The sequence below is a fragment of the Rhincodon typus genome, chromosome 2, assembly GCF_021869965.1.
Source record: "Rhincodon typus isolate 14 chromosome 2, sRhiTyp1.1, whole genome shotgun sequence".
NCBI lineage: Eukaryota > Metazoa > Chordata > Chondrichthyes > Orectolobiformes > Rhincodontidae > Rhincodon > Rhincodon typus.
The window spans coordinates 143,996,763-144,024,272 of record NC_063333.1 but is presented as its reverse complement, the minus strand read 5'-3'; the positions used below and the strand labels follow the sequence as shown (position 1 = coordinate 144,024,272).

The 27,510-nt window shown below is 40.9% G+C and overlaps 1 protein-coding gene across 2 annotated transcripts in view; it reads left to right on the top strand.

Moving 5' to 3' along the window:
• The window catches only part of LOC109916594 (zinc finger CCHC domain-containing protein 2), a 63,959-nt gene extending 39,895 nt beyond the window's left edge, over positions 1–24,064 (top strand). Inside the window, exons 10-14 of one of the 2 annotated variants that reach the window (XM_048612814.1) lie at positions 2,661–2,725; positions 3,966–4,069; positions 13,298–13,423; positions 16,269–17,675; positions 21,877–24,064. In XM_048612814.1, coding sequence (XP_048468771.1) covers positions 2,661–2,725; positions 3,966–4,069; positions 13,298–13,423; positions 16,269–17,675; positions 21,877–21,929 — 1,755 coding nt within the window. In that variant the 3' untranslated portion in view covers positions 21,930–24,064. The remainder of the gene's footprint in view (positions 1–2,660; positions 2,726–3,965; positions 4,070–13,297; positions 13,424–16,268; positions 17,676–21,876) is intronic. The other variant, XM_048612824.1, reaches the window with a different exon arrangement.
• Positions 24,065–27,510: the final 3,446 nt, after the last annotated feature.

The following is a 27,510-nucleotide window of genomic DNA, read 5'->3' as shown; positions in this document are numbered from 1 at the left end:
AATATGGACGTTTTTCAAGGTGTCACTGTTTATTTCCTTGCATTCTCTGTCTTCTGTATTCTTCTCCACACTAAATACTCGTTTAGTATCTCCCCGATCTCCTGCGGTTCCTTGCTGATCTTTAAGGGGCCCTATTCTCTCCCTAGTTACACTTCTTTTGTCCTTAATGTGTTTGTAGAATCCCTTTGGATTCTTTACCTCATTTGGCAAAGCTATCTCATGTCCCCTTTTTGCCTTCCTGATGTCCTGCGTAAGTATACTGCTGCTGCCTTGATACTGTTCTAGGGATTAACCTGGCTCTTTTGCAGTCTAGACTGTCATCCTAGCTGCTTGTCTTCCCACTTGTTTTTGTCCTCTACAAATTTGGCTTTAGTACATTTCGCTTTTCCCCCCTCCATACTTTAACAAGTATTGTAAGTAACTGATTTTTTTTTGTGGCACTCCTCCATTTATAGATCATTCTGAAAATGTACCCCCGCCCACCCCCAAGTGACCACTGATCTCCACTGCCTTCAGTTAGTTGGCCAATCCTCTGCCCATGCTAATATACTATCTGCAAACCATGGATTCTTGTGTTGTATAAACTTGCAATGCAGCACCTTATCAAAAGCCTTCTGGAAATCCAAATATATTACATCTTCTGATTTCCGTTTATCCTGCTTGTCACCTCAAAGAATTCTAACAAACTTGTCAGGTATGATTTCCCCGTCTTTAAGTCGTGCTGACTTGTGCTAGATTATTTGATGGGATTCTAAATGTTCTGACATTGCATCTTTTATAATGGACTCTCCTATTATCCCAATAATAGGAGCTATGCTAACTAGCCTAGAGTTATGTGTTTTGCTGCCTTTTTTAGTAAAGATATTACATTGGCAGTTTTCCAATCCTCAGGCACTTTCCCACGTTCTAAGGATTATTGGAAGTTTGCAAGCAGTACACCTGCTATATCTGTAGCTTCTGATGTCCCAGTGTATGTTTGCCATCAGGACCGGGATGATATCGGTCTTTAGCTCCCATTAGTTTCCGAAATATATTTTCTGCAGTGATAGTTATTGTATTCACTTTCATCCTCCTCTTTTTGCCTCTTTGGGTTTTTTGGGAATGCCATTTGTCTTCTGCACATGTCATCCTGTGGTCTATGACATCATACTGCCACTGGTTTCACTGCAGGTGGGTTTTTTAATCCTTGCCTTTTATTCCTTCCCCCTATCTCTTGTCTCATTCTGTGGATTGTTTCCTCCTTGTGGTAAACCTTAGTGCTGCTGCCCCCTCTGCATTGAATTCCCACTTGAACCAAATTTCTAGTTCGCTCAATCAACCTGTCACTCAGCTGATTTGTGTTTCATACTCTGCACTTTACTGACTATGCAGTGCAAAAAATCCCTTATTTATTAATGCTGGCATTCCAGACACTATCCAGTGCTACCAATTGTGATGGGAAATGTAGCATGTAACAATGCTTGTCACTTCGTATAAGATCATACACCACATTTGAGCAAGTACTTCTGGCTTCCAGTGGCGATGACGTCTAGAAGAATTCACTCTGTACAGAATGCATTGGAATTTGCTTAACTGTATCCTAGACCACATTCTCCCAGGGTTTGTCCTCCCGCTCAAAAACATGAATTGGTAGTGGCCAATATAATATCTCTTGCTGTTTAATAGCTAAGCTGGTCTCTGTGCCTGAGGCTGAAACGGGAAGCATTCTGCTGCAACATTTGGCTTGAAGGCAGTAGGTTATCAACTTTAAAAATGACACCAGTGTTCCTACTGAATACCTTGTACCCAAACAAGCCTGGTCTGAACTTACTCTGGGACATACATGGAACATTAATGTTACATTTCAAACTCCAAAAAATATAATTTATATTACTGTTGATATGGAAAGAAGGCAAAGATGAGAGCTGAAAATTGATTTTCTTGAATGCTGAAAATAGTACCCAGCATTTTAAATGTCAAAATTGGTGCAGTATTTCCTCAAGACCTGTCTTGGATAGGTTTCAGCATGGAACTCCTTGAAGCTGTTTTTATTTTTTTGTTCATTCTTCCTACAGTTTGTATTGCTTACTGGTGACCAGTAAAATAATTGGGAGATAGTTGAGCTTGATTCAACAATAGAAGCGATATTAGTGTTCGCATGTGTTAGAAATCAAGTATTTGACCATCTAGAATCCTGTGATTATTACATGTTTTTGATAGGTGAGAGATGAAGGAGAAATGTCCTTAAACTGAGAACCAGGATTTTATTAGTTTGCCAAAAGTGGTGATTTATGCCTGTGATGTGATAAAAGTCTAAAAAGGAAGTCATAAAACCTAATTTTGAAGTTAAACAGGTGCAATCCACAAGCATGCCTCTGCACCGGTTTTTATATTGTGCCATTTAGTTGATGATCATTCTGCTGTTCTACATTGTATTAAATAATTGTGTGGCTTTGTCAGACTGTTACCCACAGAATGTTTGAAAACATCTCTAAATCTGAATGGTTTAAAGGAAATAATAGATACCAATGCTAGTTTAGAATACTAGAAAATGGAGTACATTGAATTTCAATAGATTGACCTTCTTGTGTCTCAGTTGCTACTGCTAATTTATTACTTACCACTTTTCCAGATGTTCAAGTGGATTGATTGTACATTTTCTTCTCCCCCTGTAATTGTAGTATGTATCAGAAGATAAAAGAAGTACTTCATCTGGGAGTAAGAAGCTGAACACTCAGGCAGACATGTATGTATTAATGGAAAGGGTAAAATGTTCTCTTAATTTTGTGTAGAGTAACTGTGTTAAGTAAAGAATTGAAATTCCTGCGTGTGAATGAGTTGAGATAAGATCGAAGTCTTCGAATCAGTAGAGAGGACAGAAAGGCATACAGTAGATGGGGTTGCATGAACCAACTTTGGTATTTTTTGGCTAGAGAGCAAAAATACCAAGAAACCAAGGTTATGTCTAGTTATTGATCTAGTTTAATAGAGTTGTGACAACAATTGAATCACACTCTCCTGCATTACACAAAATATATGTAAATAGCTTCTAACACACCCACTTTATGCTTGTACAGTCCAATAATAGATGTGATTCCATGATTGTGAAATAACGCCAAGTGTAAGAATTATGCGGACAACCAATTTAAGATTGTCAGACTCTTGCAGTGTAGCATGATTGCATGTATTGTAAGCTACACATCATTACCTAAGGCCTTGTTCTCTTCAATCTTTGATTCTTACACTCAGGGTTATTTCACAAATGCTGTCCAATCATGGAATCACATCAATTATTGGATGCTATAAAGCATAAACAATGGATGTATTAGAGGCAGTTGACAAATATTTTTTGGTTGTGCAGGCAAGTTTATTCAATCACTGTCCCAACTCTTACCAAGCTGGAACAATAACCAGAAATAATAAACCTTGCTTTCTTGGCCTTTTTGCTCTGCAGCCAAAGGACACCAAAGTCAGTTCTTGCAACCTTATCTATTGTATGCCCTTCTGGTATTCTGAATCAAAGAACATGTACACATTGCACTTGTTTCAACTTAACACAGTAGATGATACCTAGTCTCTCGTTCATTACACTGCTCAAGGCGTTGCTCTGAGAAATGAACTATTTAGTTAACCTGCCCAGTTTAAATCCAAACAAAGCTTGGCAGTAAACTGTCAATCATCTAACTGGTGCATTTCCCATTGCAATACTGATATGATTCAGAGTCCACTTGCCAACAAGTCAGTACTTCCATTCAATACAGTAAGAAATGATATTCCCCTTGATGTTCACAAGAATACCAAAGGTTATGATTATTGCTAGACGAGAAGCTTTGGCAAAAATTTTAATTTTGCTGTTGGACAAATTCTTTTGGCTTCCAAAGTGTAAATTCTTGGGCAAAAATTAAGATTTGAGTTGGAAGAAAAAGGAGTAATTTAGCTTTTCTGTGATTCATCCCTACTTATTTACCTTTTTTTTTCCTATTTAGCGGCAGCAAAAACAAGGATGATCGAGGGAGTCACAGAGCTCCTGTTGGCAATGGTATTCTTAGAATTCCACCTGTGCAGCATGTGTGGGCTGTACCAGGGAAAGGTAAGGACTTTCATTTTTTTAACTTCATTCCTGGCTATTGATATGTACTATTACTAGTCCATCTCTGTCGAGAATAGAGATTGTGGGGTCTGTGTTAAAAGGCAGAGATAATTGATCAAGTATTTTGGGGAATGGAAAGCGCTTGTAAATGAAAAGGCAGGCTGATCACCTCAACTGGTGGGTGAGGGAATTGAAACATTTCTGGGGAGGTTGAGTTAAAACCAGAACAGTGCTTTAATGAGGATGGGTTAGGTTGTTGGCATAGTGGGTGAGCAAGTGAGGTGGTGAGGGTACCCCTAGTTCAGTGATCAAGTCAGGAGAGCTGTGTCACAGTCACTCTTTTCTCTTCAAAATCATAACTGGAAATTGGTTGAGATATAGTTGTTTGTAGGCTCATACAAACTTAGAAACCTTGACTATCAGTAATGTCGCACCCAACCTTCATTACATGATGTCAGGTAGCCTTGGAAGACCTGTGTTATGTTTTACAATGAGCAAATGTGGGGATAGACTTTCCCTTAGCTATGTCAGTGGAGCAGAAATGTGTTATTCAGTATCTTGTCTTAGTGGTTGTGAGGAGTATGTGCTGCGGGTGGGATATGTGTCCTAGGTTTCACAATGAACATAGAAAGGAGGGTGTTTGCGAAATGCAAATACATAAGTGACTGGAGAGTAGAAAGGGATGTTACTGTTAGATTTTGAGGGAAGTTGACTTGGCAGCAAGAATAATGAACATGGGATCAGCCTTTAATTTGTGCATGTGCGCTTAGGGTGAAAAGAATATTCTTTGTGATTTCATAAGAGGACAGGTATGTTGCATGCTAATTCAGAATCACCTGAGGGTATATTGAAATTAATCACTGTTTTAGCATAATAGCCTGTTACTGCATACCTCCTTGGGCAAGATATTTCTGAAAGTCACCGAGGATATTACAAATTTTTCAAAGCATTGAGGATAACTGTTAGCTTAAAATGAATTTTACCCTATATAGAGATGTGACCAAGGGGCAAGTTGCTTATTTCTAACAAGTATACAAACTAAGTATCATTATTGCAGGAAATCTGAAATGGGGAAATTTTACTCTGGTCAAGCTGCAAGATCTGGTGCCTAAACTGAGTATTTCTGGTACTTTTCTGTCTGTTGTTTCTAATGAATATTTACATAGAGATCATGTTTGGAATATTAGTCCAAAGTTCTTCACTGCTGTTGGACAGGTTTGGAAATGTGTACTGATATTGGTTGTGTTCACCTGTATAGATTGCCTCAGCAGTGCACTGAATTTCTTGAGCACAAGTTAATGAGTCTTACAAAATAATCATTTTTTGTTCTTGTTACTCTGCATGAGGTGAAAGAATCTTCAGACAAATTAGGCTAATCTTTTCCCTTTTTTTTAAAAAAAACTGTAGTACAAGTTTACAATTATTTTGAAACCTTTTAAACATCAAAAATGCTTCACTGGAGCATAATTTGATAACTGTTCATAACCCTGAAGTTTCCTTAAAATTCATTGCTTGAGAAATTAGTAGAATTCTACTTTGAAGTTGTTGACTAGTGAGGTGGTTGCATGGTTTTAATTGCCCAAAACAGAGTTGATTCAGAGATGGTTCTATTGTATTTGGAATATAGCAAATGTAACTCATTTACTCAAAGGGAGTGTGACCGAAAGCTGGAAATGACAGATCCGTTGGCTTTGAAGTGGTAATGTGCTGTGGATAAAAGGGAACTAGTAAATGTACTCTACTTGGATTTCTAGAAGCTTTTGATAAGATTGGCAGATGTAACAAGTGGTGTGCCACATGGACTGTTGCTGGATTCCAACTGTTTAAAACTTGTATAAGTGACTTGGATGAAGGAATGGAAGATTTGGTCACTAAGTTTGCTGTTGCCAGAAAGGTAGATAGGAAAATAAGTTGTGAAGAGGGCAATGAGGCTACAAAGGGATGTAGATTGGTAAATTGAGTGAGCAAAGATCTGGCAAACAGATTATAATGTGGAGAAATGTGGAATTGTCCATTTTAGTATTTTTTTTATTCTTCCCACTATCTAAATGGTAAGATTTTGCAGACCTCAGACGCACAGGAATCTGGGTGTTCATGTACATGAATTTGAAATAGTTAGTATGCATTTTTTGCAAGTATTTGGGAAAGCTAATTGAATGTTAGAATTTCTCCTGAGAGGATTGAATACAGAAATGTGGAGATGAAGTTCCATTTGCATGGTGAGACCACATCTTTTTCAAAACTCATTTGTGGAATGTGGGTGTTGCTGGGGACCATCATTTATTACTTGTCCCTAGTTGCCCTTGAAAAGGTAGTGGTGAGTTGCGTCCTTGAAGTGCTGCAGTCCACCTGTGAGTTCACCCGTTGCCATTATGGTGGGAATTCCAGAATTTTAATGCAGCGACAAGGAAATGATCATTCCTTCAAAGTCAAGATAGTGAGTGGCTTGGTGGGTGAACATGAAGGGGGTGGTGTTCCTGTGTATCTGCTGCCTTTGACCTTCTAGATAGAAGTGGTCATGGGTTTGGAAGGTACTATCTGAGGATCTTTGGTGAACTTCTGCAGTGTATCTTGAAGTGTCACACACTGCTGCTACTGAGCATCAGTGGTGGAGGGTTGAATGCTTGTGAACGTAGTATCAATCAAGTGGGCTGCTTTGTCCTGGAAGGTATCGAGCTTCCAGTGTAGTTGAAACTTCACTCATCCAGGTAAGTAGACAGTATTCCATCACTCCTGATTTATGCCTTGTAGATGATTGAAAGGCTTTGAGGATTCAGGAGGTGAGTTCCTCGCTGCAATACTCCCAGCCTCTGACCTGCTGTTGTAGCCGTTGTTTGTGGTGAGTCCAGTTGAGGTTCTGGTCAATGATAACCCCCAGGATATTGATAGTGGGGGATTCCATGATGGTAACACTGATGAATGTCAAGGGAAGGTGGATAGATTGTCTTTTATTGGAAATGGTCATAGCCTGGCATTTGTGTGATGCAAATGTTACTTTTTACCTCCAGCCTGGATATTGTCCAGATCTTGTTGCATTTGAACATGGACAGCTTCAGCATCGGAGGAGTTGCACAATCATCAGCAAACATTCCCACTTCTGACCTTTATGGAGGGAAGGTTTTTGATGAGGCAGCTGAAGATAGTTGGGCCTAGGACACTATCCTGAGGAACTCAGGGGTGGCACGGTGGCACAGTGGTTAGCACTGCTGCCTCACAGCGCCAGAGGCCCGGGTTCGATTCCAGCCTTGGGCGACTGTCTGTGTGGAGTTGGCACATTCTTCCCGTGTCTGCGTGAGTTTCCTCCTGGTGCTCCAGTTTCCTCCCACAGTCCAAAGATGTGCAGGTTAGGTGGATTGGCCATGCTAAAATTGTCTGTAGTGTTCAGGGAGGTAGAGGATGTATATTAGGTGGGTCATAGGGGGATGGGACTGGGTGGGATGCTCTGAGGTTCGGTGTGGACTTGTTGGGCCGAAGGGCCTGTTTCCACACTGTAGGGATGCTATGATTCTATGAACTCCTGCAGAGATGTCCTGGAGTTGAAATGACTGACCGCCAGCAATCTATGACCATCTTCCCATGCGCCAGGTGTGATTAATTCCTTTGATTCCAGTTTTGCCAGAGCTCCTTAATGCCACACTGGATTGAATGCAGCCTTGATGTCGAGGGCTGTCGCTGTCACTCTCACCTCATGCTCTAGAATTTAGCTGTTTTATCCATGTTTGAACCAAGGCTGTAATGAGGTCAGGAGCTGAGTACTCCTGGTGGAACCCATACTGGTTGTCACTGAGTAGGTGCTGCTTGTAGGACTATTGATGATACTTTGTATCACTTTACTGATGATTTGAGAGTAGGCTGATGGGCAGTAATTGGCTGGTTGGATTTGTCCTGCTTTTTACGTACAGGACATAATGTAGACAATTTTCCACATTGTCAGGTTGGTGCCTGTGCTGTAACTGCACTAGAACACTTGGCTAGGGGAGAGGCAAGTTCTGGAGCACAAGCCTTCGGCACTATTGCTGGAATGTTGTCAAGGCCCTTAGCCTTTGTGGTATCCAGTGTCTCAATGTTTTTTATGACGTAGAGTGACTATTCCTGACTAGATGTGACTGGACTGCAAGCTTAGATCTGATCCGCTGGCTGTGGGATTCCTTAGGTCTATCACTTGCTGCTTATGCTTTTCGGCATGCAAGTAGTCCAGTTCGGTAGCTTCACCAGGTTGGCACTTCATCTTCAGGTGTGCCTGGTGCTGCTCCTTGCATGCTGCCTTGCACTCTCCATTGAACCAGGTTTAATCCCCTGGCTTGATGATGGTTGAGTGGGAGATATGCTGGGCCATGAGGTTTCAGATTGTACTGGAGTGTAATTTTGCTGTTGATGGCCCACATCACCTCATGGATGCCCAACTTTGAGCTGCTAGATCTGTTTGAAGTCTGCCCCATTTTGCACAGCATGATAGAGGTTACCCTCAAAATGAAGGTGGGTCTTCGTCTCCACAAGGACTGTGGCAGTCACTTTTACCAATACTGTCATGGTCAGATGCATCTACAGCCTGCAGATAGGTGAGGATGAGAAAGTATGTTTTTTGCTCTTGGTTTCCTCATCAGCTGCTAGACTGGGTCTGCAGGTGTGTTCTTTAGGACCCAACCAGTTTGCTCAGTATTGCTGCTGCCAAGAATACATCGAAACCCCAACTCAGAGTACATTTTGTGCCCTTGCCATCCTCCGTGCTTCTTCCAAGTGTTGCTGAACATGGAGTGCCAATTTATCAACCGAGAGGGTGGTACATGATAACCAGCAGGTTGTTTCCTTGCCCATGTTTAACCTAAAGCCAGGAGACTTCATGTGGTCCAGAGTCAATGTTAAGACTCCAGAGCAATTCCCTCCTGACTGTATGCCACTGTGCCACCACCTCTGGGCCTACCCTGTCGGTGGGATAGGACATATCTGCAATAGTGATGGTGTCTGGGACATTTTGTAAGGTATAATTCCATGAGTGTGACTACATCTGGCTGTTGCTTGACTAGCCTGTGAGCCAGCGCTCTCAATTTTGGTACTATCCCCAGATGTTAGTGAGGAGGACTTTGTAGGGTTGTTTCTGCTGTTTTCTTTTCCGGTGCCTAGTTTGATGCCAAGTGATCTGTCCGGTTCCATTTCTGAGACTTTGTAGCAATTGGTACAAGTGGCTTGCTGGGCCATTACAGGTCAATTGTGAGTTAGTCAGTTGCTGTGGGTCTAGAGTCACTTGCCTTATGGATCCAGCCCTTTTTGTCTCCCTCTACCTGCTGGGTTTCCCAGGGTTAAAAATACGTCAGAACTGTACAACACAGGAATGGCCTTTTCAGCCTACGATGTTGTGCCGAACATGATGCCATATTAAACTAGTCCCTTCTGCTCCATTCCTTGCATTTTCATGTGCTTATCTAAAAGTCCCTCAAATGCTCCTGTCGTATCTGCCTCCACCACCGCCACCTCTGGAGAAACATTCCAGACTTCTACCACTGTGTAGTTTCTAACAAAAAAAAACTGCCCCTCACATCTCCTTTGAACTTGCCCCCTCACCTTAAATGCATGCCCCCTAGTATTAGATATTTCAATTCTGGGGAAAAGATTCTGATTAACTCTGTACATCTCATAATTTTGTAGCCTTCTATCAAGTCTCCCCACAGCCTACGCTGCTCTAGAGAAACAACCTGAATTTTTCTAGTCTCTCCTTGTAGCTAGGCAACATCCTGGTATACCATTTCTGCACCCCCTCCAAAGCCTCCATATATTTCATGCGATATGGCGACCAGAATTATACACCATACTCTTAAGTACAGCCTAACCAAAGGCTTATGAAGCTGCAACATGACATCCTGACTCTTGTATTCTGTTTCCTGACCAATAAAGTCAAGCATGCCATGCACCTTCTTTACCACCCTATTTACTTGTGTGGCCACTTTCAGGGGCTTATAGACTTGAACCCCAAGATCCCTCTGTACATCATGCTGTTAAGGGTCATGCCATTAACTGTGTATACTGTTCCCTAACATTTGATTTCCCCCAAGGTGCAGCACCTCACACGGATTGAACTCCATCTGCCATTTCTCTGCCCATATCTGCAACTGATCTATATCCCACTGTATCCATTGACAACCTTCTACACTATTCACAACTCCACTGAACTTTATCATCTGCAAACTTACTAACCCACCCATCTACGTTTTCATCCAAGTCATTCATATATATCACAAAACAGCAGAGGTCCCAGCGTGGATCCCTGCAGAACATGACTAGGCGTGGACCTCCAGCCAGAAAAACACCCTTTCATCACTACCCTTTGTCTTCTATGGGCAAGCCAATTCTGAATCCAAGCGGCCATGTCACCCTGGATCCCATGCACCTTAATCATCCAGGTGAGCCTACCATAAGGTACCTTGTCAAAAGCCTTTTTAAAATCCATGTAGACAACATCCACTGCTCCACCCTCATCGATCACCCTTGTTACATGACCTGCCCTGCATAAAACCATGCTGACTGTCCCTAATTAGGCCATGCTTTTCCAAATGCACATAAATCCACATAATGCAAATAAATTCACATAAAGGTGATTGGAGGAAGGTATAGAGGAGATGTCAGATGTAGGTTCTTTACACAGAGTGGTGGGCACATGGAATGCGCTGCCGGCAGTGGTAGTGAAGTCAGATACTTCAGAGACTTCTTGGATAGGCACATGGAGGATAGTATAACGTAGGGTATGTAGGGTAGTTGGATGTTAGTAGAATAATAGGTTGGCACAACATTGTGAGCCGAAGGGCATGTACTATGCTGTACTGTTCTATGTTCTAAGAGTTCTCTCCAATAGCTTCCCAACCACCAATGTGAGGTTCACCAGTCTGTAGTTTCCTGGATTATCCCTATTTCCCATCTTGAACAGAGGAACAGCATTAGCCATTCACCAGTCCTCTTGGACCTCTCTCGTGGTTAGTAAGGATACAAAGATCTTGGTCAAAGCCCCAGCGATCTCCTCTCCTTCCTCTCAATAACCTGGGGTAGATACTATTGGGCCTGGGGGCTTACCCCCTTAATACTCTTCAAGAGTCCCAACAACACTTCTTTCTTGATCTCAAAATACCCTAGCATATTAGCATGCTGCACACAAATTTCACTATCCTCCATATCCTTATCTTGAGTGAATACCGATGCAGTTTATTAATATAGGAATATGCAGCCTCTTTAAGCTTTTAATGACCGACTTACCTCATGAAAGGATTGGTTGCCTGTTCCAACCCTATTAAATCAAAAATGGGCTGATTTGAGTTTGGTTTGAATTTTGTTGTGAAAATGTAAACTTGACATCCAAGGAAAATCACAATTAGGGGTTAAACTTGCACTGATTAAATTCTACAGTTGGCTGGGTAAGAGGATCTGCCAAAATCAACTTAAGGGAGCAGTTTAATTTGCCCAACAATAGATCTTATGCAATTTGGGGTCTATAACTTAATTTACCTCTTCTATTTGGCTTACTTTAAAAAGTTGGTCAGCATTATTGTGCTTAGTAACAAATTACTTGCGATTAGTTCAGAGATTTCTTCAGTCATTCAGTACCCTGCACTTAAAGAATACTGAGCATTTTCCAGAAGATGGTTTTTGCCCCTCCAGTAAAGAGCTTCTAGACAAGTGAGCCAATTCATCATTTTCCTCTGGTTATTTGTTTGCATAACATCCGTTTACAGACTGCTTCAGTATCTCGCTAACTTTCTTGAGTTTAGCATTCAAATCTAGCAAACAGAGCCCAACAATTCAGTCGTTGTTTTATTGCTTGTCAGTTTTGATGTGATTGTAAGTAGCTTCACCGACAGCAATATTAGTATGTGACATTGTCAGGTAATATTTATACACAATATTTAGAGACTGAACATACAAAAGTAGTGATTTTACTTTGTGTTTTGTAGATCATGATTAGGAGGAATCCATGCAAATCAGAATTGTATAAGTCATCAAACTGGAAATGTTCATCCTTCCAAAGGCAATATTACCAAATCAGAGGGTGATTAATTTTAGTCAGTAGTGTAAATATTTCATCTGAGTGGAAAAGATGCCAACTGTAGCTGGAAACTAAGATAACAATTTATTAAAGATTTGCATTTAGCTTGCAATATATTCCATACTGAGGGTAAGGCCCAGAGAACTGGATTTTTCCAAAGCTATAAACAGACTTCTAATCTTGGAAGCGTAGTTCACGGGGAATGACGTGCAGTTTTAATTTTTAATTAGGTGTTTTCCTTCTAAAATTGCAGTTGGCTTGTTACAGTAAAGATTATAAAGTACTGTATTGACTCCTGCTTGGAAGGTTAACTACAACCTAAATAAACTTCCTTGTGGAAAGTAGTATTCTGTATCAGAATTGAAATTGTGTGGAAGTTGGCTGTATTGTAACTGCCATCAATTGATTATTCAATATCTTTATTAAAGAATTACTACTGTTGTCCCTCCTATGGTTTTTACAGTATTTAGATTTTCATAGTAAGTCATTCTTGCGTGAACCTTTTAAGAAGTCTATTATTTCTAACCCTGTTAGATTTGTGAAGAGGATGGGAAGCAGGGGAGAAGAAATGCTTAGCTTCTTAGCTACTGCTCAGCATTTGCTTTAACAAAGTCAAGACCATTAACTCGATGTGGGAATGTTGGCTGTGAATCTGTATCTTACCTCCAGTGCCTTACAGTCAATGGGCAAATCTGCCAGTCATAAACACACAAAATTTGATTTTGAACTTTTAGCACCACCTAGTGGTAAAACCCAAGTATATCACTAATGTTATTCGAACCTTTGAGAAATTCCCTTTTGTCCAACACCAATAAAATGTGATTTGTTCATATCCGATCTACTTGCAGATTGACAGTTATTTTCAAATTGGAAAATACTCATTTATTTGTGTATGTTTGCATGTTTTACAAAATTTTGGTGGAGCCGTTAAGGGTCATAATAGTTGGATGTCTCATAGGAAATGAACGGGATGCTACAGTGCGCCTCTAGTTGTGGATGGTCATTAGTCGCAATGCAAATGTAGTCCAAACTCTGCAGTGTACTTGCCTAAAGGTCAGGGAGAAGGGAATAGGTATGAACAAAGTATTTTACAAAATAATGCAATGAACTACATAGCCTGTAATTGCGCATCATCATGCTACAGACTAAAGAGTTGATTGGCTTTATTTTATTATTCAATGGTACCTACCTGATTGTTCTAGAATTAAGGGATGTTGGCTCTGGTCTGGAGGCATGTGGAGACAGCTCTTCAGAAAGCTACAGTTCTCCCTCCAGCCCAAGACATGATGGGAAAGAGAGTTGTGAAAGTGAAGATGAGAAAGACAAAGGTGAGTTATTTTGAATTACTAAAATCCCCTCTAAATAGATTTTAATAACATGCAGTTATGAGACCATTTGACACCATATTGATACTGGACGAGCTTCAGTGCAGATGCATGTATTTTATCTTGAAACACTCGGTGAAGCTAGTGACAACATGTCAGATGATTAGATCTCGTGTGTATTTGCTAAGTAGCTGGAAAAGGGATCAAAAAGGTTTAAATATTCCTGCTACTGAAGATGAAATCCAAAATAGAAAATAATTCTAAACAAAATGTAGAAGGATTTTTGTATATGAACTGTAAATTTTGCTCTAATATGTAACAAGCTACCGGAAAATAAACGCCGATTTACAATTGTCTCTAATCATTTATTTCAACATAAATTTGGAGTATCTGTTTATTGAGAGGACTTGAAGTGTTGCTCAAATAATGTTGACCAAAAAATGTTTTAAAAATAGAGAGAAAGCTAGTTTCGGTAGTAATGGCTATGAAATTATTTATTTTTGACAAAATCAATCTCATTCACTCATGCCTTTTTGGAAGCAAATCTGCTTCCTCACCTGACCTGTTCTACATGTGACTCCAATGCACAGAAGTGTGATTAGCTCTTAACCCTCTGAAATGGCCTAGCAAGCCACTTTGTTCAAGGGCAATAGAGACAGACAACAAATGCTTAAGCTTGCCAGCAATGCTGACGTTCCGTGAAAGAATTTTTTTCTTAAAAAAAGCCTTGATTCCTGTAGCCTGCAGCTAAGTTTGACAATATGCCTTCCTACTCCTGCTTTCCGTACTGAGTAAGATATATTCTCTTTAATGTCAGGTCCATTACTGGTACTTGCATTTTCACACTAACGTGTTTATTAGTGATTTGGCAGTCCAAAAATCAAGTCACAAACAGTTGAGTCTGTGGCAGCAGCATGTGCTCCTCCAGCACACATTGTCCTGGCTTTCTTGCCATACTTTATTTTGCTTCAGTGACAGCTACTCCTTCACCCTTAACACGTTTGCTTTTTGGAAACCTCCTGACAAAAACTTTTTTTTTCTTTTTCTTCTTCTTCTTACTTCCTATTCTCTAATTGGTTTTAACTTCAGCAGCCTTTGGTAGTCTGTCAACCTGACCCTTCCCTTCAGTCTCTCTGCAAGAGTTGTTACAAAACCAAGTCAAATATGTCATGAATTGAATGCACTCATTTTGTTAACTTTGTATCGTATATACAGCTCAGAAATGGCCTATTCAACCCAACCAATCAGTGCTGGTGTTTATCCTCCAATTGGTTGTCTCCTGTTTGAACAGAAAAGGGATGTCAATCCTTTCCTAATTTGTATGCACTTGTATTTTGGGTATTTTTTTCTTTGCATTCCAGTGTTTCTGGTCTTATTATAAAAAGGCCACCAGAACGACGGCAGTATTTTATCTGTGGTTCACCCAAGGTTCGATCGATCTGGCAAAACTCTCTCCCTTTTTCAATTTCGTTCTTCTAGAATTGGAGCCTAGAGCTTAATTTTACTTTTTACTTACGATCTTGCAATTTGTAACAGTCAAGCTGGTGTTCATCTGTTAGCAGTGAAGTCTGCAGTTCCCAATGTTATGCTATTTAGTCTTTCAACTACTGACCAGATTCAAGCAAAAGCTTGTATTTACAGCGCAGTTTTCTGAGTATATTGAAGTGCTTCGTGGCAATTTAATTACTTTTGGAAGTGAAGTCAATGTCACACAGAAATGTGATAGCCAGTTTGCACATCCAAACAGGAGTGAAATACAGGTTTTGGTGTTGGCGGAGAAGTTTGGCCAGAATTTAAGGAAGAGAACTCTGTTTAGTGTAGTACTGGGTGTGTAGTACCTGCTTCTCCCAAGCAGACCGGGCTTCAGTTTGATACCCATTTTGAAAAAATGTTAACGCTCACAGACCTCTGTATTGCATTTTGTTAGTCTGCATTGTATGCCCATAATCCAGAAATGAGGCTTGAAGTTGCTACATTCTTGAAGGCAAGTGTGTTATCATTGCACCAGGCTGGCACTTGGGATACAACTAAAGTAGTATCGTTTAGATGAATATTTTAATTACCTTCTCAGTGTCTTGTTGTATCAAATATTCCCAATCTCTTTCTAGTTGGTATTAGTATGCTGGTGATTCCTTATTTTCCAATAAGAATATTACAATTTGGAGAGATTGGAAACCTCCTGCCAAAAACTTATTTTCTTGCTACCTATTCTCTAATTGGTTTTAACTTCAGGAGCCTTTGGCAGTCTGTCAACCTGAGCATGTGTAACTGTACATGCAAAATTTGGAACTTGGCTTTAGGTGTCATCCTCTAATACAAGCGTTACAGGTGCTTTTTGCAGTCAGATGTTCTCTTCCTCACACTGCCAACTTTATGATAGATAAAATATTTAAAACGACATGCCTCAAAACACTAGTTCTGTCATGCAGTAATTTGAACAAAAATTTTCAAGCTGGAATTTTGTTAAATTGGGTAAGGGGTATCAAAATTGGATGCATCAAGGGGAAATGATTGAGAGTTGAGATGTGGCTCAGCCATGATATCTTGATGGATAGCGTGCACATGACAGACTGAGTGGCTTGCTACTGTGTTCCTTGAGCATAGTCTTGCTGGATCAGTCTTTGAAAATTAGCCCTTCATGACAAACTTGAACTTTGCCAGAAACTCTCTTCCAGCTTATACTTTGGTTATTACAGTAATACCACAATTTTCCTCCTCTTACTCGTTCACTGAGCATTAATCAACATATAGCATATTTGTGTATAAATGTAAACTTTAGGTAGATTTGTAATGGTCTACTTTATGCTGCAAAGTTGCATATTACATGTTTCTGTTTCTTTTCAATTAGATTCTGATAGCACTTCAGAGGATTCCGGGAAAGATAAACACAAGGAGAAGCCCCCCTGTAACCTGGTTCGTGGAAGTACTACGAGGCCAACCGCACAGGTTGCTCCAGTGCAGAGCGAGAATTGTACTTTTCCGGGGAATCCGCCTGCCCCTTTTCTTCCTCGCATTCCTTTAATGCCTTCTATGCCCTATGTGATGCAAAATGGTGGAAAGAAGCCGGACTGCATTGCTCCTGTAGACAAAACTGTTGGGATGATTGTAACTGTCCCTCCTCCTGCCGCCTCTCTTCGGGAATCTTCACATGTAGCACCTGTTGGTGCTGCTGAAGCTGGGAAGAGAGTGGACATGATGCCCTCCCCCCTTTCAGTAGCAACTCCTTTTGTCCTGCAGACTGCTAGCCCGGCTGTGCATCCCATGACGCATAGACATAAAATGACAGCGTCACAAATGAGCTTGGAGAACTGCCACATTCCTGGACCCCAGACACCAGCAGGCACCGTGAATATTGGATCAGCCAACACAGCTTTCATCCCAGTTCACAGCCACTCTCCATCTGGAAAACTATCAACACCCTCAGTTTTGGATCCCACTACTAAAACTTCACAGAACGTCATGGGACTGAATGCCTTGTTGCCTCAAGCTGATGGAAATATAGGAACAGTACCTGAGTCTGCCAGTTTAAAGGTGATGCTTCCTGCAGCTGGCCTGCTACCACCACCTGGCTCATACAACCTAAGTGGAACTCCAACCAGTGTTTTGCCTTTGCAGGCTGCAGTAACCTCTCCATCTCCTGTCGGTCAAATTCAGTCTACTGGATCCTCAGTCCCTACCCATACCCCGGGCCCTGTGCCAAGCCTCAATACAGCGTTAACTCATAGCACAGCTCAGAGTGACAGCACCTCTTACATTAACACAATAGGAAATACTAGTACTCATGGGACCATGCAACCGACCCAGCAGCTTGGCTGTGGGGCTTGTAGTTCCTGTGGATGCCGAGGTAGCTGTGGGACCAATAGTAACCCTCTACTAAACTACTACTACCCCAGCACAATACCTAGCCATCTTATCAGAGTTCCTTTTATCCCTTTCAGTGGGGTAACCTCTCTTTGTAATGGTAGCTACCTCAACCAAGCACATCAAAACAATGGAACCCAGATGCCCTTTTATCAGAACCCTTACACTAGTGGATTAATGCACGATCCTATGGCAAATCAGACTAACTACGGGATGCAACAAATGCCAGGATTTGTCCGAGGATTTCCAGTGATGTATCAAGTGGCCAACGTGGTCACCAATGTAAATGGTATGGGACCTAAAAAGAATGGGAATGCATCCTGTTATAATTGTGGTGTAGGTGGACACTATGCACAGGACTGTAAACAGCCATCTATGGAGGCCAGTCAGCCAGGTAAGTAGACTGTACAAGATAATCCAAACAGTAATCTGTTTGAAACCTTTTACGTTGATTTGCTGCCAGCATCTTGAAATGGCATTTTCAAGCTCACATAGCAATTAAGCTGTGCCATGGCCTCCGTTCTGTTTACAAAGCCCATTGAAATGTACTGCTGTGTTAAGTATAATCATGTGATTTCTGATGTAACCATTGAACTGTTTAAGGCACTTAAATGGATGTGTTAATCTAATCCCCAGACTGGTGGAATTATTGAGTTGTTAAATATTAATGTGCTGCATATTCTGAGGAAAAGCTTAACTTCCGTAATCAGCGGAACTTCTCCTGTATTCTGTAGTTCCGAGTATACAGTTTGTACCTCGGTGCACTGATTTGAAAAGAGGAGGTCAGATAACTTGGATCCTGTTCTTATTGCTTTTGCTTAGTGCATTGAATGCACAGGCTGGGTGATGCATCTGAAGCCTTCATGTAATGTTTTCAATATTAGCTTTTTTAAAGTTTTTAAGATTACTTTTTTGTTTTCCTCTTCTGTGCTGACCGCATTGTTGTACCTTGCCACATTGTGTCTCAAGCTAGAATCCAGATTTGCAAACTAATTTGAACAAGTTTATGAATAATGCAAAGATAGTCATTTGCACTTGTTCAGAGATGGTTGGAGGTATTTCTGTGCCTTTGCACTGAGAAGGGGATAGACGGAAAGAGCCATGAACGTGATGGAGCAGTAAGCAGCAAAATTACTCCCCAGACCAATTGAGCACAACTCTGTTTGTCTTACTGACATTGTAAAATCTAGCAGCAGCCTCGAATGCTATATTCAGTTCTTTTCACCATACTGAAGAAACTGGAAGTGGAAGTCTCCCTCATCTACACTGTCTTTATGACAGTGACACATTTAAATTTCAAATAACAAGTGGAGCAATGTGGCCTTGATTTACATGTGGGAGCATGCATTGGGAAACTGTAAGCAAGTTCCCACCAGTTTTCTGTCAGCAAGGATGGGTTCCAGTGGCTGCTTAAATTATTTGTTGCCAGGCTCCACAATAGGAGCACAGTTAGAATCATACCTTTTTTCAGTTGTAGCATTAAAATAAAAATTGGTGAAAACTATTGACTGGTAAACTTGGTATTTTGGTATAAGGATACTGGTGTCTGTGTTTATAAGTGATGCTGAAGCTAACAATCCGAGTTGTGTATTGGAGGCATAACCTGTTGATCATTTAAAATGCAATGGGAGGGAAACTTTGAAGCAATGCAAGTGATACATTTAAATTTCAAATAGCAAGTGCTGCCCTTTGCAAAAACACACCTTTCTCCTCGAGTTTAATTCAACAAAAGTAAAACACTCCTTCCTCCTCCTCCTCCTTCTCTTCCCCCCCCAGTGTGGGCTAGACATTCAAACACTTAACTTGCAGCCTAGGAATGAAGGAATTAGTGATTGTTCAGAACTGTTTCTATTTGGGGTTGCTAGGCACGTGAATGACTGTACAACATTTAAATTTTAACCCATTTAGAGTTCAAGGCATATTAATGAGAAAACAAATGGAAATGAGATAAGTGTGGAGCTGGAGGAACTCTGCAGGCCAGGAAGCATCAGAGGAGCAGGAAAGCTGACATTTCGGGTTGGGACCCTTCTTCAGAAATGGGGAGGCGGAAGGGAGGTCCAAAATAAATCGAGAGGAGGGGTGGGGCTGGGAAAGGTAGGTGGGATGGCGATAGGTAAGTGCAAGTAGATAGGGAGTGGTGGGGATTGGTCAGTGAGGTGGGGGGAGCGGATAGGTGGGAGACAAGACTGACAGGTCAAGGAGGCAGGGATGAGAGGGAGGGTTGATCACGGGATGAGGCCAGGAGTTAGGAGATTTTGAAACGAGTAAAGTCCACATTGAGACCATTGGGTTGTAGGCTCCCAAGGCAGAATGAGGTGCTGCTCCTCCAGTTTCCAAGTGGCGTTGTTACACTGGAGGAGGCCCAGGATGGACATGTCGTCCAGGGAGTGGGAGGAGGAGTTGAAGTAGTTCACGACTGGAAGGTGGTGTTGTTTATCGCGAACTGAGCCAAGGCGCTCTAAAAGCGGTCTCCAAACCTCCGCTTGGTCTCACTGATGTAGAAGAGGCCACATCAGGAGCAGTGGGTGCGGTGAACGTGTCTGATATGGCAGGTTTTTTGGGTCCTTGGATGGAGATGAGAAGGGAGGTGTAGGGGCAGGTGTAGCACTTCCTGCAGTTGCAGGGAAAGGTGCTGGGTGTGGTGGGGCTAGTGGGGAGTGTGGAGCGGACGAGGGAGTCGCTGAGGGAGCGGTCCCTCTGGAAGGTAGATGGGGGTGGGGAGGGAAATATATCCTTGATTGTGCAGTCAGATTGCAGGTGGTGGAAGTGGTGGAGAATGATATGTTGAATCCAGAGGTTAGTGGGGTGATGCGTGAGGACAAGGAGGATTCTGTCTTTGTTTTTGATGTGGGGAGGGTGTGTGAGGGCTGAGGTGCAGGAAACGCAAGAGATGCGGTCAAGGGTGTTTTCAACCACTGAAGGGGGCTGTTGCGGTCCTTGAAATAAAATGGGATATTTTATGGAATGCCCCTTCTTGGGAGCAGACGCAGCAGTGGAATTGGGAGTTGGGGATTGCATTCTTGCAGGAAGATGTGTGAGAGGAGGTGTAAATCTAGGTAGCTGTGGGAGTCGGTGGGTTTGAAATAGGTATCAATTTCAAGGTGGTCACCAGAGATGGAGACAGAGGTCCAAGAAGCGGGGAGAGGTATCTGAGATGGTCCAGGTGAACTTGAGGTTGGTGAACTTGAGAAAGGTGTTAGTAAAGTGGAACTGTTCAAGTTCCTCGTGGGAGCACGAGGCAGCGCTGATAGTCATCGGTGTAGCAGAGGAAGAGATGGGGGTTAGTGCCAGTGTAACAGCAGAAGAGGGACTGTTCCACATATCCTGTGAAGAGGCCGGCATAGCTTGGGCCCATGCGGGTTCCCATGGCCACCCCCCTTAGTCTGTAAGAAGTGGGCTGAGTTGAAGGAGAAGTTGTTAAGGGTAAGAGTGAGTTCAGTTAGGCAGACAGGGTGTCGGTGGAGGGGGACTGGTTGGGCCTGCGGGAGAGGAAGAAGCAGAGGGCTTTTAGGCTAGCTGTGTGGGGAATGCAAGTGTATAGGCCTGCCTGGAGCTGTTCCTCCAGCTCCACACTGTCATCTCTGACTCCAGTGTCAGCAGTTCTTCTATCTCTAAATGGAAATAAATTGTCTTTCCAAAAGTATTCAGATCAGCTCATATAAATGAAACTTAAAAGGTTACTAACTTTTCACTGGGCTCAGTCACCCTGTCCTACAAGTAACTTACTCTTTGGACCTCAAAAGTTAAATCGTTGCCTGTCTTAGACTTCACCTTTTATAAATTTTAAACGTTTTAAAGTTCACTGAGCCAATGCTTTCTGATTACTGCCATGTTTGCTTTACTTACTCGATCTTTGTAATGAATTGCAACCCCCCCCCCACCCCCGTCCTCTCTTTACTTGAAGCAAAGCTGTGTGTAATTGGAAACATCTGTGTGGTATAAACTAGGTCACAATGACAAGCAAAAGCAGCTCTCTTTTGTTTCTAAATGCCATCATTCATTCTCCCTGCTCAAGAATAAGATTTTAAAATGGTGAAATGAGTGTAGCATGGATCTTGCAGCTGCTCCTGAGATTCATGCTTATTTCTAGATTTGCTCTAAATTTCTTAGTTGTTACATTTCAGTAGTATAAGAGTTTTAGTTTTTAAGGAATCCTTCTTCAGTCTTCGCAATGGTTGCACAACAGGCACTTGGACCAGTTAAAAATATAACTTTTTTTTCTTAAAGGCCCGTGGATGGGTTGGAGTTGTCAGAAGACACTTCCGTACTTTGACCAGGCCAAAGTGATTTTAAAAATTAGGAATTTTTCTTCTCAGCATGAAAGAAACCTAAGTATGCCCCCTGCTCCCGTTTCCAACTTCCAAAACCACGTCTCCTCGTTTCTATCAAAACAATCCTTTACCAGGATCTGCACTTTTGCCCAAAGTAGTACTTTTGCAGCCTTCTACGCTATTGCAATGTAATGTGTCAATTACATCAAAATGTAATTGAGAAAACTTTCTCCATGGATTAAATGTCTTTTGTGGTGATCTTGTAATGTGTTGAATATACTGCAATAGGCTTTTTAATAAAACCAATTTCCTTCTCATTTTCAGGTGCCTTCAAATTGAAGTTCGCTCCATCTCATGATTTGGATTCAGCTGATTAAGCTAGAAAGGTTATATCAACTTAGCAAGGAGCCTGAATATCTCGGTGTGACCCTAACAACACACTTGATGCTCTTAGTCCAGCAAAAATGGTTTCCCCATTAGATTGGGATTAGCACATGGTCACTGAAGTCTGGGTTGTCTTGAACTTATTGTGGCATTTTTTTCCATTTATGGACGTATCTTGACCTATTTTGGCTGCGGTGTTCATGAAACAAACAGAGCAGTTGACCTAGAAATGCTTACAATATTGACCTCTCGTTTTGCACTGATGAATGTATTATACCAAGTGGCATGTGCAATGTTCGCTATTTGTTGATAACTTATGGCAGTGTTTGAGAACTGACTTGTCCGACAAAGACACTGGGCTGGAATGAGCAGACTGCTGCCGGTTAAAATGCCAGGTCACATCTTGCATCATGGTACATCTTCTGTCTGCGTCAAATTGTCTTCAACTTTCAAGTCTCTCCCTTGTTCTGTTTTGTGGTTTTTTTTTGTTGTTTCAGTTGATGTAGAAATCACTCCGCTTTCAAAATGTAAATGCATGAATTTAAAGTACTTCTGTTTGGCATAGTGGATAAGAGTAAATATGCAGATTGACATAGGTAATGCCTTTTATATTGTTTTTTGAAGAAAAACTTTGAGTGCCTGTATTAATCTAGATTAAAAATAACAGGAAACACAATTTTCAGAATATTGCCTGGTTAGTTACTTTTTAGGCTTAAAAAAAATTTAAAGCATTTTATTTTGAATAGCTGATTATCTTTAATTTTTGATATTTATAACGACTCTTTAGATTTGACAAAAGTGTGAATGTTTTTAAATTTTGTCTTTAGATCAAACCATTGAATAGTCAGAAACATTGTGAATCCCATCTTTATACTGTACCATAAATGTGCATCGGGTGTTACTTGATTTTCTTTTTAAAAAAGGCTCTAAGCTGAGATTGCTAATGAGGAGACCGTGTTTGCTTGGATTTTAGAATGTAAGACAAATTTTATTTTACTCAGCTCTACACAAAGGTTACATGTCTCCACGATGAAAAGCAAAAACCACTGTTGGATATTTATTGTAGGGTGGTGTGATCTCTGTAGATTTCACCATTTCACTCGCATTTACCACTACTATAATGTGAAGATGGATGCTTGGTATTTGTAGATGGTATTAATCATGTCAGCTTGTCACTAATTTATGCTGCTGCTTTTTTTTTAAAAAGGAGAGAGGTAAAAGCCAATATGCACTATTCTGCTTCCAGGTTTTATTTCTTAAGTGCACTGAGGTTATTTGCAAGATGATGGCATTTTTGAGGGTTGCTGCATCCTACAGCAATAGATTGAATTAGTGCTGTCCAAACTTGACCCTTGGCATTCCTTAACATTAATGGGAATATAAGGAGCTGTGATATTGGCATGCAGCAGTCTGCTTTTTGTAGATGTATAGAGTCCCACTCTTTTTTGAGTGGATTGATGTATGTTGACTTGAAAATGAGTGAGTGTCATAGGAGTTGAATGTGTTTTTGTCTGTAGGCTCTTAAAAGGCCTTTGTCTCGTCTTAAGGCTCGTGTCAACAAAAAGCTGTCATCAAAAAGAGTATTTTTTTAGGGGAAAGAAAAATTGCAGTTGACTTGATCTGTCTATACTTATTTTAGTTGAGCTGCTTTGACCCAAACTACTTATTTGCATGTAAGAAATAACTTGTTGACATTTGGGCCTTTTAATGCCACCCATGTGAATCAGTTAATAATTGTTGTTTCCACATCTCTGGAGAATGAAGTGTGGCATTTATTTTCCTTAAAATGTATTTTACTAACTTTGGATGACCAATTGAAAACAAAACAGTTATCTTGCTGCAACTGTGCTGTTGAATTCTATAGATTTAAAAATGGTAAGCCACGTGAACTTGGAAGACGATGTGTTGTAAATAACTCTGCTACATTGAAACTAATTTTATGGTTTAAAAACTGTACTGTATATAGGAGGTATGCTGCTACCTTCAGTTCGTTCATATGTTTACTGTATTCTTTGATATTCAAGACGTTATGTACTGGAAAGTCACTTATATTTCTAGAACAAATTTTTGGATTTTATGCAACATTTTCCCTGAATTAACAGCAATAAAAAAATTATACAAATATTTTTATTACAGTTTGCTCTCTTTTTAAACAATGTTCTTCTGTTCACAGATCCAAGAACCAGATTTGTTTTGCTATTATTTTTCCAGTAATTCTATTATCAAAGTTAGTCTACACAGGAGGGGGTATTGTTTGAATCCTAATCTTTGTAGTTGTTACTTTGCCCAATTAGTAGCTTTGTGAATTAGACAGGTGATTGTTTCAGTAGGGGAGCATTTTGGGCTTAGTGACTGTAACTCCGTTAGATTTCAAGTATTCATGGACAAGGACAAGAGTGGCCCTCGGGTGAGGGTGTTTTAATTGGGCAAGGACCAATTGCATCCAAATTAGACAAGAATTGGGGAATGTGGATTGGGAGCAGTTATTTGAGGGCAAATCTATGTCTGGCATGAGAGGCTTCTAAAGACCAGTTGGTTAAAGTGCAGGACATGCATGTCCCTGCAAAACTGAAGGATAGGAATGGCAGGATCCAGGAACCATGGGTGATAAGGGAAATTGTAAACTTAGTCAAAAGGAAAAAGGAAGCTTATGAACTGACAAAGCCCTTGAGTACAGAGAAATTAGGAAGGAACTTAAATGCAGAATTAGGAAGGCTAAAAGGGGCCATGAAGTGTCCTTAGCAAACAGGGTCAAGGAGAATCCCAAGGCTTTTTTATGCATATATTAGAAGAAAGAGGGTAGAAAGGGAAAGAGTAGGCCCCTTCAAGGACAAAGGAGGGAACTTGTGCATGGAGCCACAGGATGTGGGAGAGATCCTCAATAAGTACTTTTTATCGGTAATCAATAAAGGAGAAGGACATGACTGATGTTGATGTCAGGGATGAGTATGTGAACACTCGAGAGAATGCCAGTATATTAAAGGAGGAAGTTTTGGGTATCCTAAGTTGCATTAAGGTAGACAAGTCCCCAAGGCCAGATGGGATCTGTCCCAGATTACTGAGAGAGGCAAGGGAAGAAATAGCTGGGGCATTAGCAGATATCTTAACATCTCCTCGACCACAAGTGAGGTTCCAGAGGACTGGAGATTAGCCAATGTTTTCCCTTGTTTAAGAAAGGAAGCAGGGATAATGCAGGAAATTTATAGGCTCTTGGAAAAGATACTGAGGGACAGGATATATGCACATTTGGAAGAAAATGGACTAGTTAGCAACAGGCAGTATGGTTTCATGACTGGAAGGTCATCCTTTACCAACCTGATCAAATTTTTTTAAGAAGTGACAAAGATAATCGATGAGCGATGAGCTGTGGATGTAGTTTATATGGCAGATTGGTACAAAAACTAAAATCAAGGATTTGGAGTGGGCTGGCTAGATAGATACAAAACTGGCTTGGTCATAGAAGACAGAGGGTAGTGGTGGAAGGGTGTTCTTCAGAATGGAGACTGGTAACTAGTGGTGTTCCACAGGGATCAGTCCTTAGGTCCTCTGTTTGGTAGGATATATAAATGATCTGGAGGAAAATGTGGTGGGTCTGATTAGCATGTTTGCAGGTGACACAAAGATTGGTGGAGTGGCTGATTAGTGCTGATGATTGTGAAAGGATACAACAGGATATAGATAGGTAACTTAGGAACAGAAATGGCAGATGGAGATTAATCCAGGCAAATGTGAGGTGATGCATTTTGGAGGATCAAATTTAGGTGTGAATTATACTGTTCATGGAAGAGGCCTTAGGAATTTTAACATACAGACAGATTTGGGTGTGTAGGTCCACAGTTCCCTTAAAGTGGTGATATAGGTGGCCAAAGTGATTAAGAAGGCATATGGCATGCTTGCTTTCATTGGCTGGGGCCTGGACTATAAAAGTTGGCAAAACATGTTGCAGCTATATAAAACCCTTGTTAGGCTGCATTTGGAGTATGGTGTGCAGTTTTGGTCGCTACATGTCCAAAAGGGGACACAGCTTTGGAGAGAGTGCAGAAAAGGTTCAGCAGGATGTTGCCCCATCTCGAGGGCATTGGCTATGAGGAAAGGTTAAAATGACTAGGATTGTTTTCACTGGAAAGAAGGTGGCTGAGAAGAGACCTGATCGAGGTCTACAAAATTGAGAGGCATAGATAGGGTAGATAAGTCAGGCTTTTTCCAAGGGTTGAAGTTTCAATTACAACAGTGCACAGGTTCAAGGTAAGAGAGCAAAGTTTAAAGGAGATGTGTGAGGAAAGTTTTTCATGCAGAGAGTGGTGGAACCTGGAATGCACTGCCAGAGGTAGTGTTGGAAGCAGGCAAGTTGACACTTAAGAGGCATTTGGATGGTTAGATGAATAGGGAGGGAATAGAGGGAATCGGACTGAATAAGGGCAGAAGGTTGTTTTTTTTAGTTTAGTCAGGTCATGATGATCGGCACAGGCTTGGAGGGCTGAAGGGCCTGTTCCTGTGCCGTAATTCTCTTTTGTAATTGGTATTTAATTGTCTGCCAGCAGCAGAAATGGCTCCAGAGGCCCATTTTTCATATTAGTGTACTGTTACAATAATAATAGTCATGCCCATTTCCACATGACAAGACCGTGCTACCTTTTAAAAAGGTAAAGCCTATTTTGTACATATGGGATGCTGCTCCATAACATCGGTATTTTGATCACAATACTTGTTTTCATGGTGAAATCATACTGATGTCTGTTTTAACTTATCACTGTTTGTTTGTCCCTGTACCCCTCAATTTGTGGCAAAAATTGTTGAGGGAATACTATTTGCTTTGCTTTTGAGGCCCATTGTTTGTGTTTGCTATTTTACTACATCACTAACTACTGCGCCTGGGGTGATCGATCTAGTTGAATGGTGGAAGAATTAATTTAGTAACCATCATGTTATCAAAACTGATTTGAATCTTACTGGTATGGTAAGGTCCACCAGAAATTGAAGAATTTGTCTTTGTGAATGCTGATGCTATCTTGACTAATCTTTCAGACCTATAAAATCCTAACAGGACTAGACTGGTTGGATGCAGGAAGGATGTTCCTGATAACAGTGGAGTCCAATGGAGCCTAATGATGCAGGGTTAAACCATTTAGGACTGAGATGTGAAATTTCTTCACCAGGCAGTGGTGAGCCTATGACAGAAAGCAGTCAAGGCCAAAACATTGTATGATTTCAAAACAAAAAAAAGTTAGATATGTACTTGGGGCTAAAGGGATCAAAGGTTATGGGGAGAAAATGAGAATAGGGTATTGAGTTGGTTTATCAGCTATGATCATATTGAAAGGCAGAGCAGGCTTGAAGGGCCGAATGGTCTACTCTTTTCTCTATTTCTATACATGTGATAGAGAAGGGAATTTTAAGTAGTGTAATGCCTCTTCTGTTAGGATAGAATGCCTCTTCTGTATGTGCAAAAATCTTTACAATTGTTAAGTAGGCTTATTACCTTTTATTTTGTATAATAAGCTTCTGTTTCATTATTGAAACCAGATTTGAGTGAAAGACCACCATTAAATAATATATCAAATAAGATTTCAGTCT